Here is a 22158-nt window from a genome sequence, read left to right as displayed (position 1 = left end):
ATTGAGAACTCTGTATTTATGTGTGTGCCTGTGTGTGTGTGAGAGAGAGGAAATACGTGCGCAGTGCACAGTATGTAATGCCTATGGAATTTGTTTCCTCTTGCAACTTTAGTCCTAACCCTGTCGTTTCTCATTTTTGGCCAGTAGCACATGACTTAGAATGTGGATTTACTTTAAAGGCAAAAGGAAAAAAAATAAGTTTTTTGAGATTCTGTGGTTTACAAAGTATTTACTAATGTTTTCCATGCACAAAATTCCAACACTACACCCAGCACCAGTGTACCCACATCTCTCTCCACTTCCCAGATTAATAATGTGGATCAGTTCTTGCATTATTTTTTTTCAGAAATATTTATTTTTTATTAAATAAAATATATCTTTATTCTGTGAATATCGTCATATCTTCTGAAACTAATGATAATTTAGCTTCTCCAAACTGAATCAATCTTAGCCTACATTACTATTAACACTTCTGCAAGACCCAGTAGCAGCCATAAAGTCTGCTCCTTTAAGAAGGCCCCTAATTAACTGTCACTAACTGGTGGTTGGGGGTATAAAAAGCCCCCACCGCGATTGAGGAGGCAGGCAGTTGTGGAACAGCTCCCTCCCTCGGGCACTAAGGGATAACTCCTGGCTCTATGTTCAGAAATCCCTCCTGGCAGGCTCGGAGTCCATATGGGGCGCTGGGGATCAAACCTGGATTGGTCGCGGGTTGGCCACATGCAAGAAAAACACCCGACTGCTGTGCTATTGTTTTTTTTTTTTTTTTGGTTTTTGGGCCACACCCGGTAACGCTCAGGGGCTACTCCTGGCTATGTGCTCAGAAGTTGCTCCTGGCTTGGGGGACCATATGGGACACCGGGGGATCGAACCGCGGTCCGTCCAAGGCTAGCGCAGGCAAGGCAGGCACCTTACCTTTAGCGCCACCGCCCGGCCCCTGTGCTATTGTTCTATTCATGTGCATGTTGGATTTCTACCGACTTGGGCAGTATTTTCCCACATGGTTTTATCCTTTTGCTCTTCTTGTCTGTTCCTCTTACCTGGCCCTCTATCTGAATTTACCTGGGTCCCAAGCCCAGGTCTCTTCCCCTCTCTCCCCCCCCTCCCTCTTGTGGCCTAGGGGTTTGTCATAAGGCCCCTTGCCATTCTTTCCTCCCTGCTTTTTAAAATAGGTTTCAAAAGAAACACCTTCGTCAGAGTCTTTTCTGCTCAGCTTCTGGCTGGCAAAAGCCTAATTCTGATAAATCATTTTATTTTTTATCTAATTACTGTGATTAGGGTATTACTGTGCTGGATAATAGTAATATTAATAAATATCCTTGTGTTTGATCTTAGAGGAAAAGCTTTCATATATTACTGTTAAATATGAAATTACATCTGATTTTATTGTATATTACCTCTACTATGTTAAATTCCTTCTATACTCTTTTGTTTAAAGTTTTTTTAAATGAAAAGGGACTTAAAATTTTGTCAATAGTTTTCTCTGTAGCTATTAATATTATCCTATGTATTTGGGCGGGGTTCAGATCACAACATTGGATGTTAAGGGATTTCTTCTGGCTCTGAGTTCAAGCATTACATGTACCAGAGATTGGGAGACCATATAGAGTGTTAGAGATCAAACTTGGATTGAACACATGCAAGATAAGCACTTGACTCTTTGTACTATCACTTTGTTTCCTATCCTGTGATTTTTTGGTGTGGTGCAACATATTAATTTTGTGCAACAGATGAACCATTTTAAAGCATTTATTTAAGAGCCATGTTATCTCTATGGAAGTCCAGAAGCAATAGGAAAGACAGAAGCAAAAGCATCTAAAGAACATTTAAACACTCAACACCAACAGCTATAAAAAACAACTTAAACAGTCTGACAACCTAGTCAAATAAATATAAAAACTCACAGTATTAAATTTACATGTAAATCTTAAAATATGTAAAAGATCTATATGAAAAGAAAACCGTGAAATAGTAGTTGAATATATCAGATAGCATCTAATAAAAGTATATTCCATGAGAATGAATAGATTCAATTTTTCAATATATCAGTTTGCCTCAATTTATTATTATTATTGATTATTATTATTTTACTTTCTGGGCTACACCTGGCAGTGCTCAGGGCTTATTTATGGCTCTGTGCTCAGGGATTAGTCCTAGTGGGTTTCATATGTGGTGTTGAGGATCAAACCCATGATAGCCCATGATCAAATCCATGACAAGGCAAGTACCACACCTATTGTACAGTCATTCCACCTCAGTTCTTCACAACTGAATCTGTAGGTTCAATACAATACAAATTACTTTTCTACTGTTATTGTATGTTGTGTATGTAAATATTTTAGGGGATTACTATGTTATTCACCCTAAACTGATTGGTGATTGTGCTGACTTGCTACAATTGTGTGTATATAGAAAAATGGTTCTAAAGTTTATTTAGGAAAGGAAAAGATCAAGAATAACCAACACGGGACCGGCATGGTGGCACTAGAGGTAAGGTGTCTGCCTTGCCAGTGCTAGCCTAGGATGGACCACGGTTCAATTCCCCGGCGTCCCATATGGTCCCCCAAGCCAGGAGCGACTTCTAAGCGCATAGCCAGGAGTAACCCCTGAGCGTCACCGGGTGTGGCCCAAAAACCAAAAAAAAAAAAAAAAAAAAGAAGAAGAATAACCAACACAATACTGGAGAACAAAATTAGAGAAGGATCAATACTACAAAATTTCTGAAATTTTATAAAACAATATTAATTCAGATAATGTAAATATAGGCAAAGTGTAGATACATAAAATAATGTAGCACGAGAGCAGAATTAAGTCCATACAAATGTAGTCAATCGGTCATTGACAAAGGAAGAAAATTAACTAAATGGGTAAAGAATACACTTTGAGAATAGGCACACTCAGTGGTACTCGAGGGCTACACCTCTGGGAGTGCTTGAGGAATTGTGCTATGACAGGCATAAAACGTGGGCCTTCTACATAAAAAGTATTTAAAAGAATTTACTCAACATATTTCCCTTTATTAATAATTTTATAAAAGCACTATGGTTACAAAATTGTTCATGATAGAGTTTCAGTCATACAGGGTACAGCACCCTTCACCAGTGCACATTTTCCACCATCAGTGTCCCAAGTTTACCTACACCCAATCCCTGCCTGTCTCTGGGGAAGACATTTTACTTGTCTCTCTGTCTCTATCTCTGTATGTCTGTTTCTCTCTCTCTTCCATTTTTCCCTGCCTGTCTCTGGGGAAGACATCTTACTTGTCTCTCTATCTCTCTCTATCTCTGTGTCTGTCTGTCTGTCTGTCTGTTTTTCACTCTCTTCCATTTTCCCCCCCCTGTTTAACATTGTGATTTGCACAATGAAGTGGTACCATTTAAATCACTTTATTCTCTTTCAGCACCCAGTTCTTTTCAGAGTGAACAGTTCTATCTATCATAGTCATATTGAACCCTTCTCTACCCTAACAGCACTCCCCACTCTTTGTGGCAAGCTTCCTACCATAGACTGCTCCTCCTGGCCCTCATCTTTATTGTCTCTGGATATTATTACCATACTATTCTTTTTTCATCTTATATCCCACAAATGATTGAGAGTATTCTCTCTCTATCCCTATCCCTCTGACTCATTTTATTCAGTATAATACTCTCCATATCCATCCATGTATAAGAAAACTCATTACATCCTTTGCCTAACAGCTGTGTAGTGTTCCACTGTTCTAGCTTTACTGTAATTCTTTAGCCACTCATCTGTTCTCAGGCATTTGGGTTGTTTCCAGACTCAGGCTATTGTAAACAGTGGTGCAATGAAAATAGGGATGCAAAAGGTATATATATATATACACACACACCTAGGAATGTTGCTAGGTCATATGGAAGCTCAATTTCTAGTTTTTTGAGGAATATCCATATTGTTTTCCAAAAAGGCTAGGCCAGTCTACCTTCCCATCGGCAGTGAAGGAGAATCACTTTCTCCTCACACACACGCCAGCATTAGTGGTTCCTTGTAATGTGTGACTCTGTGGTATGAGATGATATCTCGTTGTATTGAATTGCATCTCCCTGATGATTAGGGATTTGGAATATTTTTTCATGTGCCTTTTGCCCACGTGTATTTCTTCTTTGAGGAAATGTCTGTTCATTTCTTCCCATTTTGGATGTGGCTAGATTTTTTTTTCTTGCTAAGTCTTATCAGTACCTTGAATATTAATTCATACCCATTTTTTAATCAGTGTATCCACTTTCTTGAACAGAGGTTTTTCATCCTTGAATATACTTTTAGTTTCAATGGATAGTTCAAGAGAAATCCTCACACCCAAATAGGGAGGGTTTGGGGAACATGAGTCTGGAAGCTGTCAGCTGTGCTGATACCAAGTTAGGGAGATTAAACGGGTTCAGGAATTTCCACCAAAAGATAGCTGCATTTAGAATGAGCTGGCAGGCATTCAAGTTGTAGAGCAAGTTATGGAAACCTCTCTGACCTGTGGTCTTTATTTGGAGGAGTTGGACCACCCCCATGGGTAGAAAACAGCTAGGGGTAGACCACCAATCCAGAGGTTCTTCCTTCCCACGTAGGACAAACATATGCAAAGAAGAAGCCCTTCTGATTATGAAGAAGACCAAGACTGGTTACTCTACAGGTTGTCAGAAAGGGAACAAATAAAATGGAATACAATGTAAAAAATATAAAAAGAGTAAGTTCACCTCAATGGGCAAACACAGGTCTTTCCATGGTGACATGACATATATCATGGCCAGATATATCATGTATGGAGGTCAAGGCACTTAATTTTCATAGAGCCAAGCTCAATTTGTCCCCTAGTACCACATATGGTTCCCTAAACCCCAGTGGAAGTGACTCCTAAGTACAAAACAAACTTGAGCCCTAGAACACTGTGCCTCAATTGAAAAGTAGATCATGTATTATAGCATAGGCAAGAGATATACTACAGTAAGCATTCATTTGCATACACCTAGGAGGTAGAATGTGTCTGAGAATACAAAGGCAAATAGGTAGATATGAGGAATCAGCACAGCTGTTCTAAAGATTTGGAGTTACTTAATTCCAAATTTTGTGTTTAAATGACAAATATAGTAACATCAGTGACAGTGGAGGCACTGGGGAGTTAAATCATGATTATTGTGAGTTGAATTATTAAAACTTATTCAGGTATGTAGTAGTCAACTTATTACTTTATTTTATTATTCTCCTCTATTAATGATGAAGCTTAACCTATTTCATCTGGCTGCATATGAAAATATTACATAAAATTAAAAATAGTACATTTCTATTATATATAAGTATACTAATTATATATTTCAATACTCCATACTACCCAGTATTGTGAAAAATGCACACAAAGAGTTAAAATCAGAGCCTTAATTAAATAAATATTAATCATTAATAGTGCCTGTTCTCTGCTGGAAAAAAAGTTGTCAACTGTGTATAGTAAGAAGAAATTATAGGTACTCAGTTTATACTTGTGAGAATATGAAAGTCAGAGTGAATTTAGACCAAATTATAAGGAAGGAACAAAATCGGGGAAGGGACCAACAAACATATACAAAAAACTCAACAGATTTCAGGCTCCTAACCTGGGATTGATTGGAAAGGATATATGGGGAGGAGAGGCTTAGAGATAGCACAGCAGTAGGGAATTTGCCTTGCACCCAGCTGACCCATGACAGACCTGGGTTTGATTCCTCGAATCCCATATGGTCCTCCGAGCCTGCCAGGAGCAATTTCTGAGTGCTGAGCCAGGAGTAACCCCTGAACGCCGCAAGTGTAGCCCCAAACAAAACTAAAACAAAAGTGGATATGTTGGGGAACACAGGCTATGGGTGTGAAATCATTAATTACAAAAACAATTTAAATACCACACTATAACTGTGGCTTTCTAAAAATTAGTATCAGCTGTCTCCAGGTAAAGTATATAATCTCCAGTATTTCTCCTACATCTATACAGTTATAATAAATGCATGATAAAAGACTGATGTAAAAGTTTATCAGAAGAGTAAGATTTCATTTTCATCCCAGAAAATATCAGTGATTTTCAACAAATAGGATTTACTGCAGGATATGCCAAGCCCATTACAAAAATCCCTTTAGAAAATAGGCCATGGGCCAGAGCACAGCAGGTAGGTTATTTACCCTGTATAGGACCAACTCAGGTTCTATCCTTGGCATCCCATATGGTCCCATGAGCCTGCCAGGAATAATTTCTGAGCACAGAGGCAGGAATAACCCCTGAGTCTGCCCCCTCCCCCAAAAAAAGAACAGAGAATGCCAGGTTTTCAAATGGATATTAGAGTGGTGAGGGCTGAGCCTGCCATTTTGATCCTTCAAGGACACTTAAGACCCAGTAAAGGAATCTGGGTGGCATTTATCAGGATGGTGAGTATATTTGCTTGATAATGCTACTGTAACAAATGGCCACATATTAAGTGCTTTCAACGAGTGAAAAATAAATTTATTTTGCAATCCAGGAGGCTGCAGAATTGAAAAGGATTTCAGTGGTTGAAAATAAAGATAACAGGAATTCATTCCTGTAAGGATTCTAGGGACAATCTGTTCTTTGTCATTTCTAGCTTCTGGACACTGCCTACATTTTTTGTTTCTTTGTTTTGGGCCACACACACAGTCACTCCAGGTGGTGTTCAGGCACCATATGGGATTCTGGTTGGGCTGCATTCAAGTAAGGCATCCTGCCTGCTGAAGACCCCCTCCCTAAATTGTCTACTTACACAAACCTCTCTACATCTTCATGGTGATACTGATACTTGAGCGTCCTCTTACAAATTAAAAATACCCTTGTGACTGCATTGAACCAAGATGATCCAATGTGGCCCTATTTTAATATTCAGCTGATTACCAATCTCGCCTCTATCAATGAAATTCATTATTCTCTGCCATATATTATTGGGGTTTTTGTTTGTTTGTTTTGCACCATACCAGGTAACGCTCAGGGGTTACTCCTGACTATGTGCTCAGAATTCACTCCTGGCTTGGGGGGACCATATGGGATGCTGGGGGATTGAACAGTGGTCCGTCCCAGTCTAGCGCGGGCAAGGTAGGCGCCTTGCCACTTGTGCCACTACTCCGGCCCCTATATTCATGTTTTGAAGAAGGGAATGCAGACATCTTTGAAGGGCTCTCTTGGCATACATTAGTGAGAGAACATTAAACTGGGTTTGATTGGTTTTATTTTCTTTCTTTATTTCTAAAATAAAGGAAAATTTAATTGAATCACCATGTGATACACATCTATAAAGTTGTTCATGATTGAGTTTCATTCAATAGTTCATTCATTCAAATTTAAAGAGTCAACATCCATCCCTTCACCAATGCACATTTCCTGATACCAATGTCCTCATTTCTCGTCTAACCTCCCCTGAGCACTCTCCCCTGCCTTCCTGAAATTTGCTTATACATAGAATCATATGGAGAGAATTATGTGCATAAAGAGCCAGTGGGAGAGGGATAGATGTAGATAGAATTATCGCACTCATTTGTGAAATATAAAACAAATAAGATAGTGTAGTAATAATCCCCAATACAATAGAGACAGGTTCAAGATGACCAGTCCATAGTAGGAAGCTTGTTACAAAGGGGAGGGCAAGTAATGCAGAGAAGAGAGCACTTTAACAATGATAGTTGGGAATTATTTTGGACAAGAACTGGGCGCTAAAAGGTGATAAAGTGATATGCATGATATGTTACCCTCAGGTAACATTTGCAAATCACAGGGTCTAAAAGGAAAATAAGGGGGGAGAGAGGAGAAAAGAGGAGAGAATTGTGAGAGAAGAAAGGAAAAAGAAAAAAGGGAGGAGAAAAGAAAAAGACACAAACAAACTGGGCTTTAGGATGGACAGCAGAGCCAACAGGTTTATAGTCAACCAGTCTGTTCTTAGCCAGAATTTATCTAATTGCCCACATTTGGCATAAAGGAAAATGCATCCAATGCTAGAGCTAGACTGTATGGGCCTGTGAAGGAACCCAAGGATTCCTGAACCTCCAGATGTCGGGGTCAGGAAGTGGTTGCATGACAGGGTCTTCTCCTAGATCTATATACCTAGGAGCAGAAGTTCCTTTTGTTTCAGTGGGGATTGCAGCAAATGCCCATTTTCCTTTAGGGTGATCGCAAAGCTGCTCGCTCACAACCGAGATTGCTGACACACACAGCACGTCACTTCCATGAAAGCAGAGCAGCCTGGACAAGGAAAAGGAAGTCGTCGGACAAGAACTAGTCTGGGGGTTCTCTTGCACATTCCAAGGGGCGCTTTGGTATCCCTCCGCGGCTGGCCAGCGCGGCCCCTCCCAACTTGCTGATAGTGGGTCTGCACGCCTAGCACAGGCAGATCATGTGGGGGTCAGCGTATGGAGGCCACCGCGAGTTCTCCCGCCCCTGGGCGGTCGCTCCCGCCGTCTCCGCCCCCCCCGGGTCGGGACTAGCGCGGGGCCTGGGGGGCTTCGAACCGTGTCGCCCCGTATCCCTCCGCCCTTGCACCCGCCTTCGCCGCCCGCTCGGTGCCGCAGTGTGCGCAGCCCCTGGCCAGTCGGAGGCGGCGGTGCGTCTCTTGCGAGGACGATCTCGGCTCCGGGAGTCCCGTCGCTGAGCGCCAGGACTGGGCAGGCCGCGGACCTGGGCCCTGAGCCTGCCCGGGCAAGTAGGGGAAGGGAGGGGGCCAAGTTCAAGGACGGAGGCCTCGTCTCTATCTCCCGCTTGGGGCTGCCTGGCGGGGGCCCCTGACCCTTTGGGCCTTGGACGCGGGAGGGCCGCAGGGCCCAGGCCCGGGGAAAGAGATGCAAGGGGCCGGGGTGAAAAAAGCCAGCGCGGCGGGCCAGGCCGCGGGGGGGTGGGGATGCGCTGACCATTGGACTTCCCTACCCCCCTTGCCTGCGCTCTAATTGCGCTGGCAGCCCCGGGCCCAGCTTTGAGGGTGCCCGCGCCTCGCCTCTGTGGGGTGTGGGGTGTGGGGTCGGTGCCCGGGCGGGAAGAGAGTGGCGGGGCCGACCTCTGCCAGGGGCAGATTGTTTCCTTACAGGGGCGAGATCGTGCCCAGAGTTTGGGGGGGTGGAGCATTTCCGCAGCCCTGGGTAGGACTTGGGGTGTGTCTGTCCAGGGAAACCCAGCTACAGCCCTTGGGTTGGTCACCACCAGACGTGCAAGAGTCTAGCCTTGGCCAGTCATTCTCAGCTCTCTATACCAGCTCTGTATGTTACACTTCTCTCCCATCCCTCCCACTCTTCCCCCGAAAGCGGGGTGCACGACAAACACTGGAGTACTGGGGTGGGGGTGGGGGGCTGTAACTGAAGTCCTCCTGGCAAGGACTCCTCCCAACCTGTGTTCCTGCCTTTCCTCTTTTTCTGCTGCGCAAGGAGGAGGAAGTGGTGTCACCTAGCGGTGAATCCTGAGATTGAGAGAAAGGAGGGATTTCCAGCAGATGTTTCCCGCCTGATGTCAAGAGAAAAACTTGCCATCTGCTCTCCTGAAAATGGAGGGCCTAAATCAAATGACATTCTTGTACTTATGGCACTGAAATGTCCAAAGCAGATAAGCAGGACTCGTGTCTTGGGTGTGGGCCAACCCAAAAGGTTCACAGTTTCGCCTTTTTGTTTTTGTTTTTCGGGCTGCGTTACCTTGTAATCCTTTTTTCCATAGGCCTGGTTTAAGGCAGGTTGCTTCTGCAAGGAACGAAAGGAAGAAAAGACTGGCTCAAGTTGGCTTGAGAAAGACAATGAGTGCATGGTATAAAATAAGAATATGGCGGGTATCTTTCAAGTGTTTACAGAGCCTGTTTCACCTCTTCTATGACATGACTTATTCCTACACTGCCTCAATTTCACCTGTCAGCATCCTGCAGGTGATAATAAGAATTTGGGGGGTAGGTAGAGATTGGGCTGTCGGTGATTGGAGAACAGGACCCAGGAACATGACATGTTTGACAAATAGGATCCATAAATAGTGAGAGATATACTTGCAAAGGGATCAGTGTGTCTGTATCTAGTAGTCAAGCTCCGTTCTCTTTCTTGTTTATAGGACAGTCTGCAGTCTGCTATATAACATAACACCACTGGAATTAAAGAAAGGAGAGGACAGTTGTACCACATCAGTGCAGGTTGGTATGAAAATGGTAGATTTTTAGGGATTGTGTAAAGGGATTTATGAAAACAATTCAAGAATTATGAGGCTTTGTTTGTTTTATTTGGTTTTTGGGCCACACCTGGCGGTGCTCAGGGGTTACTCCTGGCTGTCTGCTCAGAAATAGCTCCTGGCAGGCACGGGGGACCATATGGGACACCGGGATTTGAACCAACCACCTTTGGTCCTGGATCGGCTGCTTGCAAGGCAAGCACCGCTGTGCTATCTCTCCAGGCCCAATTATGAGGCTTAGTATGAGAGTCCTCATCTTCTCCCATCACTGTCACAATTCTCTTGTCTTATCCTATCACTAGCAGGTAAAACAGTCTTTCGTCTTGGGGAGTAAAGGATTTATTCCAAATGAGCTCACAGACTTTCTGGTAGATAAAATATCTCACCTTGTGTTCAAGGTCCAGTCTAGCTGTTCCTGCATGGAACCAACAATTAAAAGATACTCAAAGGCCCATGTCATTTTTATCTCCCTAGATCTACTTCCAGTGGCAGCTCTGGTGGTGTTAGAATTGCTACTGACCACAACTCTCAACAGGTCTGCACTCACCTTGGAAACATCTTCTCCGAGATTGGTTGTGCCTCTTCAACACTCTAATATTGACTGAGGCTGGGCTTGGGAAGGAAATTTAACTGACTGATGAATTGACTATTGACTCTCTTGTTTCCATCTTTATTGCCTGAATCTTTGAAAGATCAGGGTGTGAATATACAAAATAGTGATCTATCTAGGATATAGACTGAGACCAGTGTAGGGGTATCTTCTCTAACTTACCATGACTGGGGTTGATATTGAATCTCAATCCCAGAGCAAGTCTGAAAAAATGGCTGGAGATGAACTTGGGGGTATTGTAGCTGAGAGAGAAAATGAAGCCCCAATGGTGGTCAGACCCAAGGTTCGGCCCCAGGCTCAGGCTGCTTCTGGAACCAGGCCCAAAACTGAGTCTAAGGCTATGTCTAGGGCAAAGCCCAAAAATGATTCCAAGGCAAAGAATGGTCCAAGGTCCAAAACTGAGTCCCAGGCAGTGACTGGTGCAAGGCCTAAGTCTGAATCTGAGATAATGACTGGTGCAAGAAACAAAACTGAATGCCAGTTTATGACCAAGACAAGCCCTCAAACTGAGGTTCAGGTAGTAGGTGGAGCTCGTCCAAAAACTGATACCAAAGTAGTGTCTGATACAGGAGCCAAGGATGAAGCCCAGACTTGTTCTGAGACCGAAGACTTGTCAGGAACAAAGGTTAGATCCAAGATTAATGCAACACCTTGGCCATTGGTTGGTACTGAGTCTGGATCAGTTGCTAACCCTATGACCACATCTGTAGAGTGTGATCTGTTCTCTGCAAATGCTGATAGCTTTTCTGGCTCACAGGTTCAGAAAGGATTCACACCTTGGTTTGAATCAGATGATGAAGCTAATTCGGGGTCTTGGTGCTATCCTAGGACCAGGGCCAGAGAGGAAGCCTCTAATGAGTCAGGATTCCAGTCAGCAGAGGAGAAGGCTCCTATAGTTTCTTCTCTCTGGTTTGAAGACGACGACGAAGAAGAAGAGACCAATATCCAGTCCAGACACAGGGCTAAATATCAGACTAATCCCAGATCCAGGCCCAAATCTAAGCAGGGTCATAATCCTGGTTCCTGGCCTGGTTCTGAAGAGGAGTCTGACAGCCCTTACAGCTTCTGGGCTGGAGAAAATGTCAATAACTTTAGGCCCAGAGTTAGGGATAAGGCAAATATTAGGTCTATGCGCAGGACAAAGAGAGAAAGCTATTTTGAATCTGATTCTGAAGATGAGTACTCTAAGGAATCCTGGGTTTTCCCTGGAGACGAGGCCACTGGTAGATTCAAGCCTAGAAATAAAGAAGGTCATAATACTGTCTTGAAGTCCAAGACAGCAAAAAATGTTAACAGTAATAGGGTGGAACAGGAGCCCAAGTGTGAAGAAGAAGTCATCATTGGGTCCTGGTTTTGGGATGAGCAAGACACCAGTGTTGAAGAAGGGCCTTCAGCCAACTGTGAATCTGAATCTGAGGAGGGTGCTATTGGAGGATCCTTATTCTGGACTGAGGAGAAGACAAGTTTGAAGGCTATGGACAGGGAAGATGTTAGGCCAGAGACTGAAGAAGAGGCTGTATTTGGCTCTTGGTTCTGGGACAGGGATGAGGCTGGCTTTGATCTAAATCCTAATCCTGTGTACAAAGCTAGTGCCAGGTCCAGAGATTTGGCCAACGAGGAACTTAATGTTTCATCCAGGCCACAAACTTGGGACGAGGTGACAGTTGAATACAGACCTCTTCCTCGTGGGACTGGATTCCCATCCACCACAACCCTTAGAATTCCTGAAGAAGTAGCAAATGAATTGTACTGTGAAATATTTAACAGAAATCCCAAGAATGTGGATTCCAACTCAGATGATGAAGATGAGGAATCTCTGCTTGTAACTGATAATCAGCTTGTAACTGATAATCAGCTTGTAACTGATAATCAGCGTACTGTTGAGTTCCCATTTCAATATGAGCCAACCTATAGGTCAGTTAGAGAAATTCGAGAGCATCTTAAGGCCAAGGAGGATGCCCAACCTGAGAGTTGGTACTGCAGCTGCATACAGTGTGAGCTTAAGATTGGTTCTGCAGAGTTTGAAGAACTCCTGCTATTAACGGACAAAATCCGAGATCCTTTCATTCTTGAAATATCTAAAATCGCAATGGGTATAAGAAGTGCGTCTCAGTTTACTCGAGATTTCATTAGGGATTCAGGTGTTGTCTCACTTATTGAGTCATTGCTCAATTATCCCTCCACTAGAGAGAGGACAAATTTCTTGGAAAACATGATTCGCTTGGCTCCACCTTATCCCAATTTAAACATGATTGAGACATTCATATGTCAGGTATGTGAGGAAACCTTGGAGCATAATGTGGGTTCCCAAGAGCAGCTGCTTGGATTAAGGCTGCTTAAATACCTCACTGCAACTCCTGACTATCATATACTGGTTGCTGATTTTATGTCTGGCTTTCTCTCCTTACTAAACACAGGTGATGCTACAACAAAATTTCATGTTTTGAAAATGCTATTGAATTTATCTACAAATGCTGAAGTAGCAAAAAAACTATTCAGTCCCAAAGCTCTGTCAGTATTTGTGGCTCTCTTTAATGTGGAAGAATCAAATGATAATATTAAAATTGTTGTTGAAATGTTTAAGAATATCAGTAATATTATAAGAAATGGAACTATGTCCTCAATTGATGATGATTTCAGTCTTGAGCCATTTATTTCTGCTTTCCATGAGTTTGAGAAGTTAGCTAAGGAACTACAAGTCCAAATAGACAATCAAAACAAGGCTAAGGCTGGACAGCAAAAGTGATAATAGTAACCATCTGCTTCTGATCAGCCTTATATTCCCAAAGAACCCTGAGTTGTGCTTTGGTGTTGAGTCTGGTTTTGTCTTGTAACTTATATTTTTACTGCTGATGTAAACATTGCCTCTTGTTGGTTTGATGTGGGTCATTTTTGGATGCCAAATGCATATTGGAGATAAAATGTATTTGTTGATATTTGTCTTGCTGTCCAGAGTGCAGTATTTTTTTAGTACTGTGATTCTAATGAACTGAGTCGCTTGTGTAAGCTACACTGCTACTTGTTGTTTAAACATAGAGATCTCTATTCGAATTTGTGTTTTCAATAAAGTTTTAATGTGAAAGTTGGCAGAAGTGAGTTTCTTCAGTTTAAATTTCAGGTACACATAGATTAAACACTTAACATAGATACTTAGTAATATGATAAGCATACCCTCATAGGAAAATCTCATAGCTGAAGCTTATTAAGAAGGAAGAGAATACTGCTTACTGCATTACCCAAGGAACATTACAGAAAAGAGGTGCTTGCTTAAGTTAGTCACTGAATATTAGGGTAACATAAACTTCTTGGAAGTAAGCAATAATAGTCTAAAGAAAATATTAGAAAATATGTTTTAGGAGCATCAATATACCTTATTTGACTAGAAGAGGTGAAATAAGGTTAGGGAGAGATACAGTTGGAATGAGGCCAATTTGGAAAACAAACCAAATCTGCAGTTGCATCTCAAAGTACAGGTATGGTTTCAGTGCCATTTAAAGAGAAATGTACCATTATAGGGATTGCATAGCAGTTAAATGGAATCAGGAGTAAATTTCCTTTGTGATCCTAGTCAGAGGAAAGTAGTAAGGTACTACCAAACATCTATTGAAACTTTTCTATTAACATGAAATGGCTTATGTTTTTATAGCTGGTGTTACAAAAATCTGTGGCATTTAAAAATTAGATAACATTTAAAAATTGTTAATAGACATTATTACTATGGAACTTAATGTCTTTCTAAAAAAAGTATTCCTTTGTGTAAGATGCCATGCTAAAACTTGTTTTTAGAGATAGGCATTGGGGCATGCAAAATTAAATGACAGGGTATTTTCTTCTAATATGCTTATATTAGAGATAGATGATGCTAGAAAGGAAGTAGTTATTTAAATATGTCTAAAATTTAATTTTTATAATTTATGAATTTTTTAAATACTGATACTTCAAAGTGCTTAGGTTTTAAAGTCACTGCAAAGTATAGTGATGTTATTAGAAGGGCTTTAGTAAGTCTTAACTACTTATGAAAGTCCAAATAACTCACAAAATGAAATCTTTTTGTTTTTGTTGGTTTTGGTTTTTGTTTTCTTGGGCCACACCCAGTGACGCTCAGGTTACTCTGGCTGTGTGCTCAGAAATCACTCCTGGCTTGGGGGCCATCTGGGATGCTGGCGTCCATCCTAGGTCAGCCAGGTGCAAGGCAAGCACCCTGCCACTGTGCCACCACTCCAGCCCCATAAAATGAAATCTTTTAAAGGAAAATAAAATTACCAAGGATACTAAGTTTGTATTAATCTCCTAATTATAGAGATGGTTACACTTGAACATCATTCTTTAAAAGTTATTTCTGGTCAGAGAAATAGTAGATAGGACACTTGCTCTCGGCAGACCTAGGTTTGATGCTCAGGATCCCATATGTTCCCGAGCACCACCTAGGAGTATCCCCTAAGTGCGAAGTCAGGAGTAACCCTTGAGCATCGCCAAGTGTAGCCCCAAAAAACATGTTTTGGAGAGTGATATCAATGTTCATGAAGTAGAGTGATGATGTTGTCAAGGAATTTATGCTACAGAATTATAAACTTTACAATAGCAGTTTTTAATATTACATATTTTGCTTCTAATAAAATAACAGGCCAAAGAGATAGTACAGTGTATGGTATAGGTTGCTTGCCAGGTTAGAACCTCTGCACCCATATGGTCCCCCTAATTCCCCAGGAATGATTTCTGAGCACAGTCGGATATGGCCCCAAAACAAAAGGATCATATGCCTTTGGACAGGTATTATTCATTTTTGGATACCAATTAGAGAGGTAATCCAGACTAAATGCCATATGTTTTATTATTAAGAAATATGATGAGGGGCTGGAGAGATGGCATGGAGGTAGGGCGTTTGCCTTGCATGCAGAAGGACTGTGGTTCGAAGCCAGGCATCCCATATGGTCCCCCGTGCCTGCCAGGGGCAATTTCTGAGTGCAGAGCCAGGAAGTAACCCCTGAGTGCTGCCGGGTGTGACCCAAAAACAAAACAAAACAATAATAATAAACAAAAGAGATAACTGTTTTGTCTGAAAATGCTGTTAATTTTTGAAAATGTAAAATTACTCAAATTAGAAATGCATCTGAATTATTCAACACATAGAACTAAAAATAAAAATGGAATTGTGTATATAATATACACAATATTAATGAAATATGTAGTTTAATGTATGGAAAATGATTAGTAATATGTAATAATTAAAATTATTTAATAACAGTAACATTACTGGGTTAAATACAATATTGGTTAATACTGGAGGTAATAACATACCCATTGCTGTTATTTTTTCCACTGAACATAAATCATTTCCATATCTGGAAAAATAGCAACACTTTATATCCAACTCTGAAAGAAGTTAATCTCCATTAACTTGTCTTTACCTGGGGCCGGACAGATAGCACAGCAGCGTTTGCCTTGCAAGCAGCCGACCCAGGACCTAAAGTGGTTGGTTCAAATCCCGGTGTCCCATCTGGTCCCCCGTGCCTGCCAGGAGCTATTTCTGAGCAGACAGCCAGGAGTAACCCCTGAGCACCGCCAGGTGTGGCCCAAGAACCAAAAAAAAATTGTCTTTGAAGTTTGGCATTATTTTTATACTAGTACATCTTGTTCCCCATCCCTAGGTGTGGCCCAAGAACCAAAAAAAAATTGTCTTTGAAGTTTGGCATTATTTTTATACTAGTACATCTTGTTCCCCATCCCTAGCACGATACCAGTACGCAGTTTATGAAAGTAGGAATAAGTGGCCATTTTACTAACCACAAGTGACAGTGCTGAAAATTGTAGTTTATATATTTTTTATTAATCATTTTTCAAGACACACTCTGTATGTGCAAGCGCTAATTTAAGGTCACCAAAATATACATAACATTAAAGCAACATAATTACTAATCTCCAAATCAAAGGGTTCCTCGTGATCCCTTCTGAGCTCCTCCTGAAAGACTCGGGCCTAAAGTAGCTGAAAGATTTGCCTCTAAACACGGTCTTCACATCTGTAGTCTCAGAAGCAATCTCCTACTGCAGGGGCTGCAATAGACCGGCAGATGGAGCAGTCCTAAATGGCCGCGCGATCACGCCTTCTCTTGGGCGGGCATTGGGGGGTGTAATCCTGAAAGGGGACCGGAAGAACATATATCTGAGGGAAGGAGGCCCTGTGGGGGTGCTGCTGCTTGCTGCACTAACCTAAAGGGTAATCTTCGAAGCTACCACAATTAACTGCTTTTCCAGGTTCCAGAAGCAATTCCCCAGGCAATCTGGAGCTTCTTAAAAGGGAACTGTCTTTTCTCCTGGAGATTAAAAGGCAGGAAATCATCCTGCAGGAAGCAGTAGGTCGAGGTATAGAGAAGCTCTGACTGCTTTCGGAGGAGATCGAGTGTGACGCTTGGGAATTTTATCTGGTCGTAGCTAGGACCCTTCTGCCCACTCCTGCCTCTGAACACCACTTCCCAAAACCCAGGCTCCCAGCCCAATGTAGTTTGACTCTGTTTCTGGGGGTGGGGGTGGGGAGGGGGTTGAACGCTTCAACAAAATTGGTCTCAGAGGGCCAGACAAACAATACAGTGAAGTCACAATTTCTGGACACCCCGGGTGCTGCTCGCTGTGGAAAAGCAGGGATGGGATTGGAATCCTTGAACTCCACTGTCGCCTACCTTCTAAATTGGTGGAAATTCATTTTCTAGATTCTGTTTTTACCAGATGATAGGATGGCTGAGTTGCACGGGGTGGGGTGGTGGTGGGTGGCAGGCAAGAGGGAAACATCTGCTTTTTACTCCCAAGGCGCCAAGTTCAATGCAAGAGCTAAGTGAACCCTAAGTCTGGCCAACTCTAGTGGTATAAGGGAGGCGGGAGAATAATATACACAACAGGAGGGAATCTCTGTGCTTTGGACCCTTCACTTAGGATTTTTCATTATAATACAGCCTAGTTTCTCCACTCCAAGAAGATTCCTGGATCTTGGCCCCCAAGTAGTAATTCCTTCCTCCCACTCTTGAATTTAAGAGATGAGTCCCCTCCCTCTTCAATTCTGGGCTTCACAGGAGAGTCATTCTTGGAACCATGTACAGAAATTGATGGCTAGTCTGCTCTTTTCCCACTTACTTATTCCTTTGGTCCTTTTCTAGGCACAAGTTTTAGTAGATCCTTGGTCTCTTTCTTACTGGAATTCCCCCCATGATTCTGTTTAAACTGTTTAATCAGGAAAATAACACTAGAAAGTAATAATTTTTCATATGCCTATTCATATCCTCGTTTTTATACTCAATATATAGTTGAAACTGCAAAACTACTGCTTCAGGTCCTTCAGTTTGCATTTTTAATTAAGGTAACATTACAATAAGCTTCAGGGTTATAACTTCATATCTGGACAAGTATAGTACACCATGACTACTAAAAGTCTAGTTACCCTTCATTACCATCCAGTTGACCCTTTTTGTTGTTCCTTTCACTTCTAACTCTTTCTATTTACCACTATTCTTTTATCAGAATAATAATTTACTTTTGTTTGCTTGCTTTCTACGCTCCACCTAAGTGAAATCAGGTGAGATATTATTAGATTTTGTCTAATTTAACAAAGCATAACACCCTTAAACGCTATCCATGTTGTTAAATATATGTATATTATATTTAAAATGGACTGGTTTCAGCTATTTTATAGCAGAATAGTATTCTATTGTGTATATGTGCCCATATCTTCTTTTTCCACTCATCTATTAATGGCACTTAGGTTGTTTCTCTATCTTGGTTAATGTGAAAAGTGCTACAATAATGATAGGGAATGCGTGTAGTTTTAAGTTGTTTAGATATAAAATTTTATATATAAATACGTAGAATTATAATTGCTTGATCATATGATTGATGGTAGAGGAATCGATGTAGTGAGATAAAATTGCAGCTATTTAAGACAGGCTATCTTTTCCTCTGTTACCCCCATCTCCCATGCTCTTGCCTTCTTCCCTGTGATCTCCAGAATTACGATAATGTAAGTGGTAGGACCTAAGTACAGGTTATATATAGTCTTTAACCTAAAATTGTGTTATTGTCTATGTGTCTGTTGTGTTTCTAAAACTTGATGGACCAAAAGATATCTCAAGCTTGTTAAGATTATAAGCGAGTATACATCCTCTCTTTGTCCCTGGTTCTTGTCACACAACTTCAAAGATCCTGGGAATTTCTTTAATTGATTATTGCTTTATTTGTTATGTTAATGGGATGGCTTATGGTGGGCCCATATGTAACTAATCACCGTGACCTACCCAGTGACTAGATTTGGGACATTAGGCCAGTTGTAAATTCCAGAGTTGAAAGAACTAGATTTTGGTTTCTATCACTTGGCCAGTGATTTAGTTAGCTATGTATATACAATGAAGCCCCAGTGGAAACTCAGGTTTCAGTAGGCTACCTCATTGACATATATGCTGGTGTCTAAAATGGATGATGTGGGGCCGGGCGGTGGCGCTAAAGGTAAGGTGCCTGCCTTAACCTGCGCTAGCCTAGGACGGACCGCGGTTCGATCCCCCGGCGTCCCATATGGTCCCCCAAGAAGCCAGGAGCAACTTCTGAGCGCATAGCCAGGAGTAACCCCTGAGCGTCACCGGGTGTGGCCCAAAAACCAAAAAAAAAAAAAAAATAAAATGGATGATGTGCCTAAAGTTGGAATCTGTATATCCAATGCAGGGGTGGCAAACAAGTTCGACACAAAGAGCCAAAGTTTTAAACTGTGAGAGTCAGAGAGCCACACCACGCAGTGACCTGCCAAAACAGACAGACACTCACACAAAAGCATATAATTTTAACAATAATATATTAAACACATATTGCATTTTGCCATTTTGAGTGAGGGTAGAAATCCTGTTCGCCACCCCTGATCTAATGGCTTTTCCAGATATTATCCTTTGTGTGTCCTTTATAACAAAACTAGAATTCTGGGGTTAGCAAGATATTATAGAGATTGGGTACAGTTCACCTAGGTTCAGTCTTTTACACCCTGAGTCCCACCAAGATTGATATCTGAGTACAGAGCCAGTCTTAAGCTCTTAGCACTGTTAGTAACTCATGAGCACTGCCAGGTGAGGCCAAAAAAAAAAACCACTAAAATTTTAAGTAATTTGTTTTAGTAAATATCAAGCCTGAAGGAACCCCTGAATTTACAACTGGTCTTAAATCATCAGAGCTTAAATCATTAGTCAGTTGCTAAGTCTCTGTACCTTGTGTCAAAGAATTGATATTAAAACAGTAATTATCATTTGACCCTAGTTTTAGCAGCAATCTTAGGTTAAAATTGATAAAAAGTTACCTCTGGAGCCCAAAGAAATAATACAGAAATAAGGCACTGGCCTTGCCTGTAGCTGACCCTCATTTGAGTCCCAGCAATGGATACTGTTCCCTGACTACCTTCAGGAGAGATATATCCCTGATCACAGAGCCACAAGTAAATTTTGAGCACAGCAAATTGTTGTCTCCCCCGAAAAGTAATGAAAACTAAGGAGGCAGAACACACAAATATATTGTGGATTAAAAAAGCAGCATGCTTTTGTGGCATTTTTAAAGTCCTTTCTTGTGTTTTCTCCCTCATACTAGAATACCTGTTCGGGATATTTAATTTATATTTGGGGAACTTCATATTGTGACCTGGCAGATAATTAACCAATTCATACCTTTTAGTTACAGCCACAAGGCAGGGTAATTGGTATATGTTTGTGTGTGCTAAATCATGAAGATGATTGTCTCTGTGCTGATTACCTTCTGTAGGGAGCAGGATCATGTCTGTTGTTTTTTTTTTTCTCAAAGCACAGTTGAAGCTTATATCTTCTAACTCTGAGGCTAGAAAAATAGTACAGCAGGTAAGGGACTTACCTCAAAGTGGCCAAACTGGCTTCAATTCCAGGCATTCCATTTGGTCCCCCTGATCCTCATGGCAGTGATTCATGAGCTCAGAGCCAGGAGTAAGTAAACCCTAAGCACTGCTAGGTTTGGCCCAGAAACCAACAATCACCTCTGATAACTCATACAGTCCTTTTGTTTCTACTCCGTTTCTGGATAAATATTATGAACTATGTCATGTAATAAATATGTAATGGCTGGCTCAGATATAACTTAATATAATACTGCTGGAAATAAAATTAAGAATGAATTTGCCATATTAATAGTCATAAATGAAATAATTTTCTTATAGCCCAGCTGTACTATCCAGCATATATAGACTGTCTACCTCAACCACACTTTCAAAAACAGCAAGTCAGGTCAGAACTCTGAGAAGCAGACATCATTTGAGGAGGAACTCACTCATAGGTGTCTTATCTTGGTCCAAGACCTGCATTTTACCTCCACTCAAGCAATGGTAGATTGTTTTCTGTTTTCCAATTGAACTACACTGTATACTTTATTACTATTGTGCCTTTCTGCCTTTCTCTATATTGTTCCCTCAATCTCTTACCTTTTCTCTCTCACTATTTCTTTTCTACCTTTGAAAACATATTCTTTTGGGCTCATCTCAAATACTAGGTCCTATTTAAAACAATTCTGATACACTCTTCTTTACACTTTACCCCACTGAGGCAATTCTTCCATCCTCTATATGTACACCTTATTGATTTTCATTTTTTAAATAATATCTTTATTTAAGTACCATTGATTACAAACATGTTTGTAGTGGATTTCACAAATAAAAAAAGAACACCCCCCTTCACCAGTGCAATATTCCCAGTACCAAAGTCCACCCCCCCTCCTATCCCACACCTTGCCTGTATTCGAGACAGGCATTCTATTTCTCTCACTCACTACCATTTTCATGATAGCTGTTAGTGTAGTTATTTCTCTAACTGTACTCACCACTTTTTGTGGTAAGCTTCATATCATGTGTTGGTCCTTCCAGCCCTCATCTCTCTTATCTCTGGGTATTATTACAATATCTTTTATTTTTCTTAAATCTCCTAGATATTCTGTCTCTCTCCCCTTTGACTTATTTCACCCAGCATAATAGTTTTCATGTCCATACATATATAGGAATATTTCATGATTTAACTTTTCCTGAAGGCTGCATAATATTTCATTTTATATATGTATCACAGTTTCTTTAGCCACACATACGTTGTCAGGAATATGTGTTGTTTCTATAGCACTGCAATGAATATAGGTGTGCAGAAGATATTTTTATATTCTGTTTTGTGTTCCTAGGAGTGGTATAGCTGGCTCATATGGGAGCTCAATTTCCAGTTTTTGAAAAGAAAAAACAAACAAAAGAAAAAAATCAGGCCCGGAGAGATAGCACAGCGGTGTTTGCCTTGCAAGCAGCCGATCCAGGACCAAAGGTGGTTGGTTCGAATCCCGGTGTCCCATATGGTCCCCCGTGCCTGCCAGGAGCTATTTCTGAGCA

General features: G+C 41.3%; 1 protein-coding gene across 3 annotated transcripts in view; it reads left to right on the top strand.

Moving 5' to 3' along the window:
- The window catches only part of LOC125998565 (G-protein coupled receptor-associated sorting protein 2-like), a 54672-nt gene extending 40827 nt beyond the window's left edge, over positions 1–13845 (top strand). The window contains exons 1-3 of one of the 3 annotated variants that reach the window (XM_049766595.1): positions 9319–9863; positions 10040–10118; positions 10628–13845. In XM_049766595.1, the coding sequence (XP_049622552.1) occupies positions 10927–13509 (2583 nt within the window). In that variant the 5' untranslated portion in view covers positions 9319–9863; positions 10040–10118; positions 10628–10926 and the 3' untranslated portion in view covers positions 13510–13845. The other 2 variants (XM_049766596.1, XM_049766593.1) reach the window with 2 other exon arrangements.
- Positions 13846–22158: the final 8313 nt, after the last annotated feature.

This window comes from Suncus etruscus, chromosome X (assembly GCF_024139225.1).
Source record: "Suncus etruscus isolate mSunEtr1 chromosome X, mSunEtr1.pri.cur, whole genome shotgun sequence".
Taxonomy (NCBI): Eukaryota; Metazoa; Chordata; class Mammalia; order Eulipotyphla; family Soricidae; genus Suncus; species Suncus etruscus.
The sequence above is the reverse complement of the archived record's forward strand: the minus strand, read 5'-3'. Positions and strand labels throughout refer to the sequence as shown.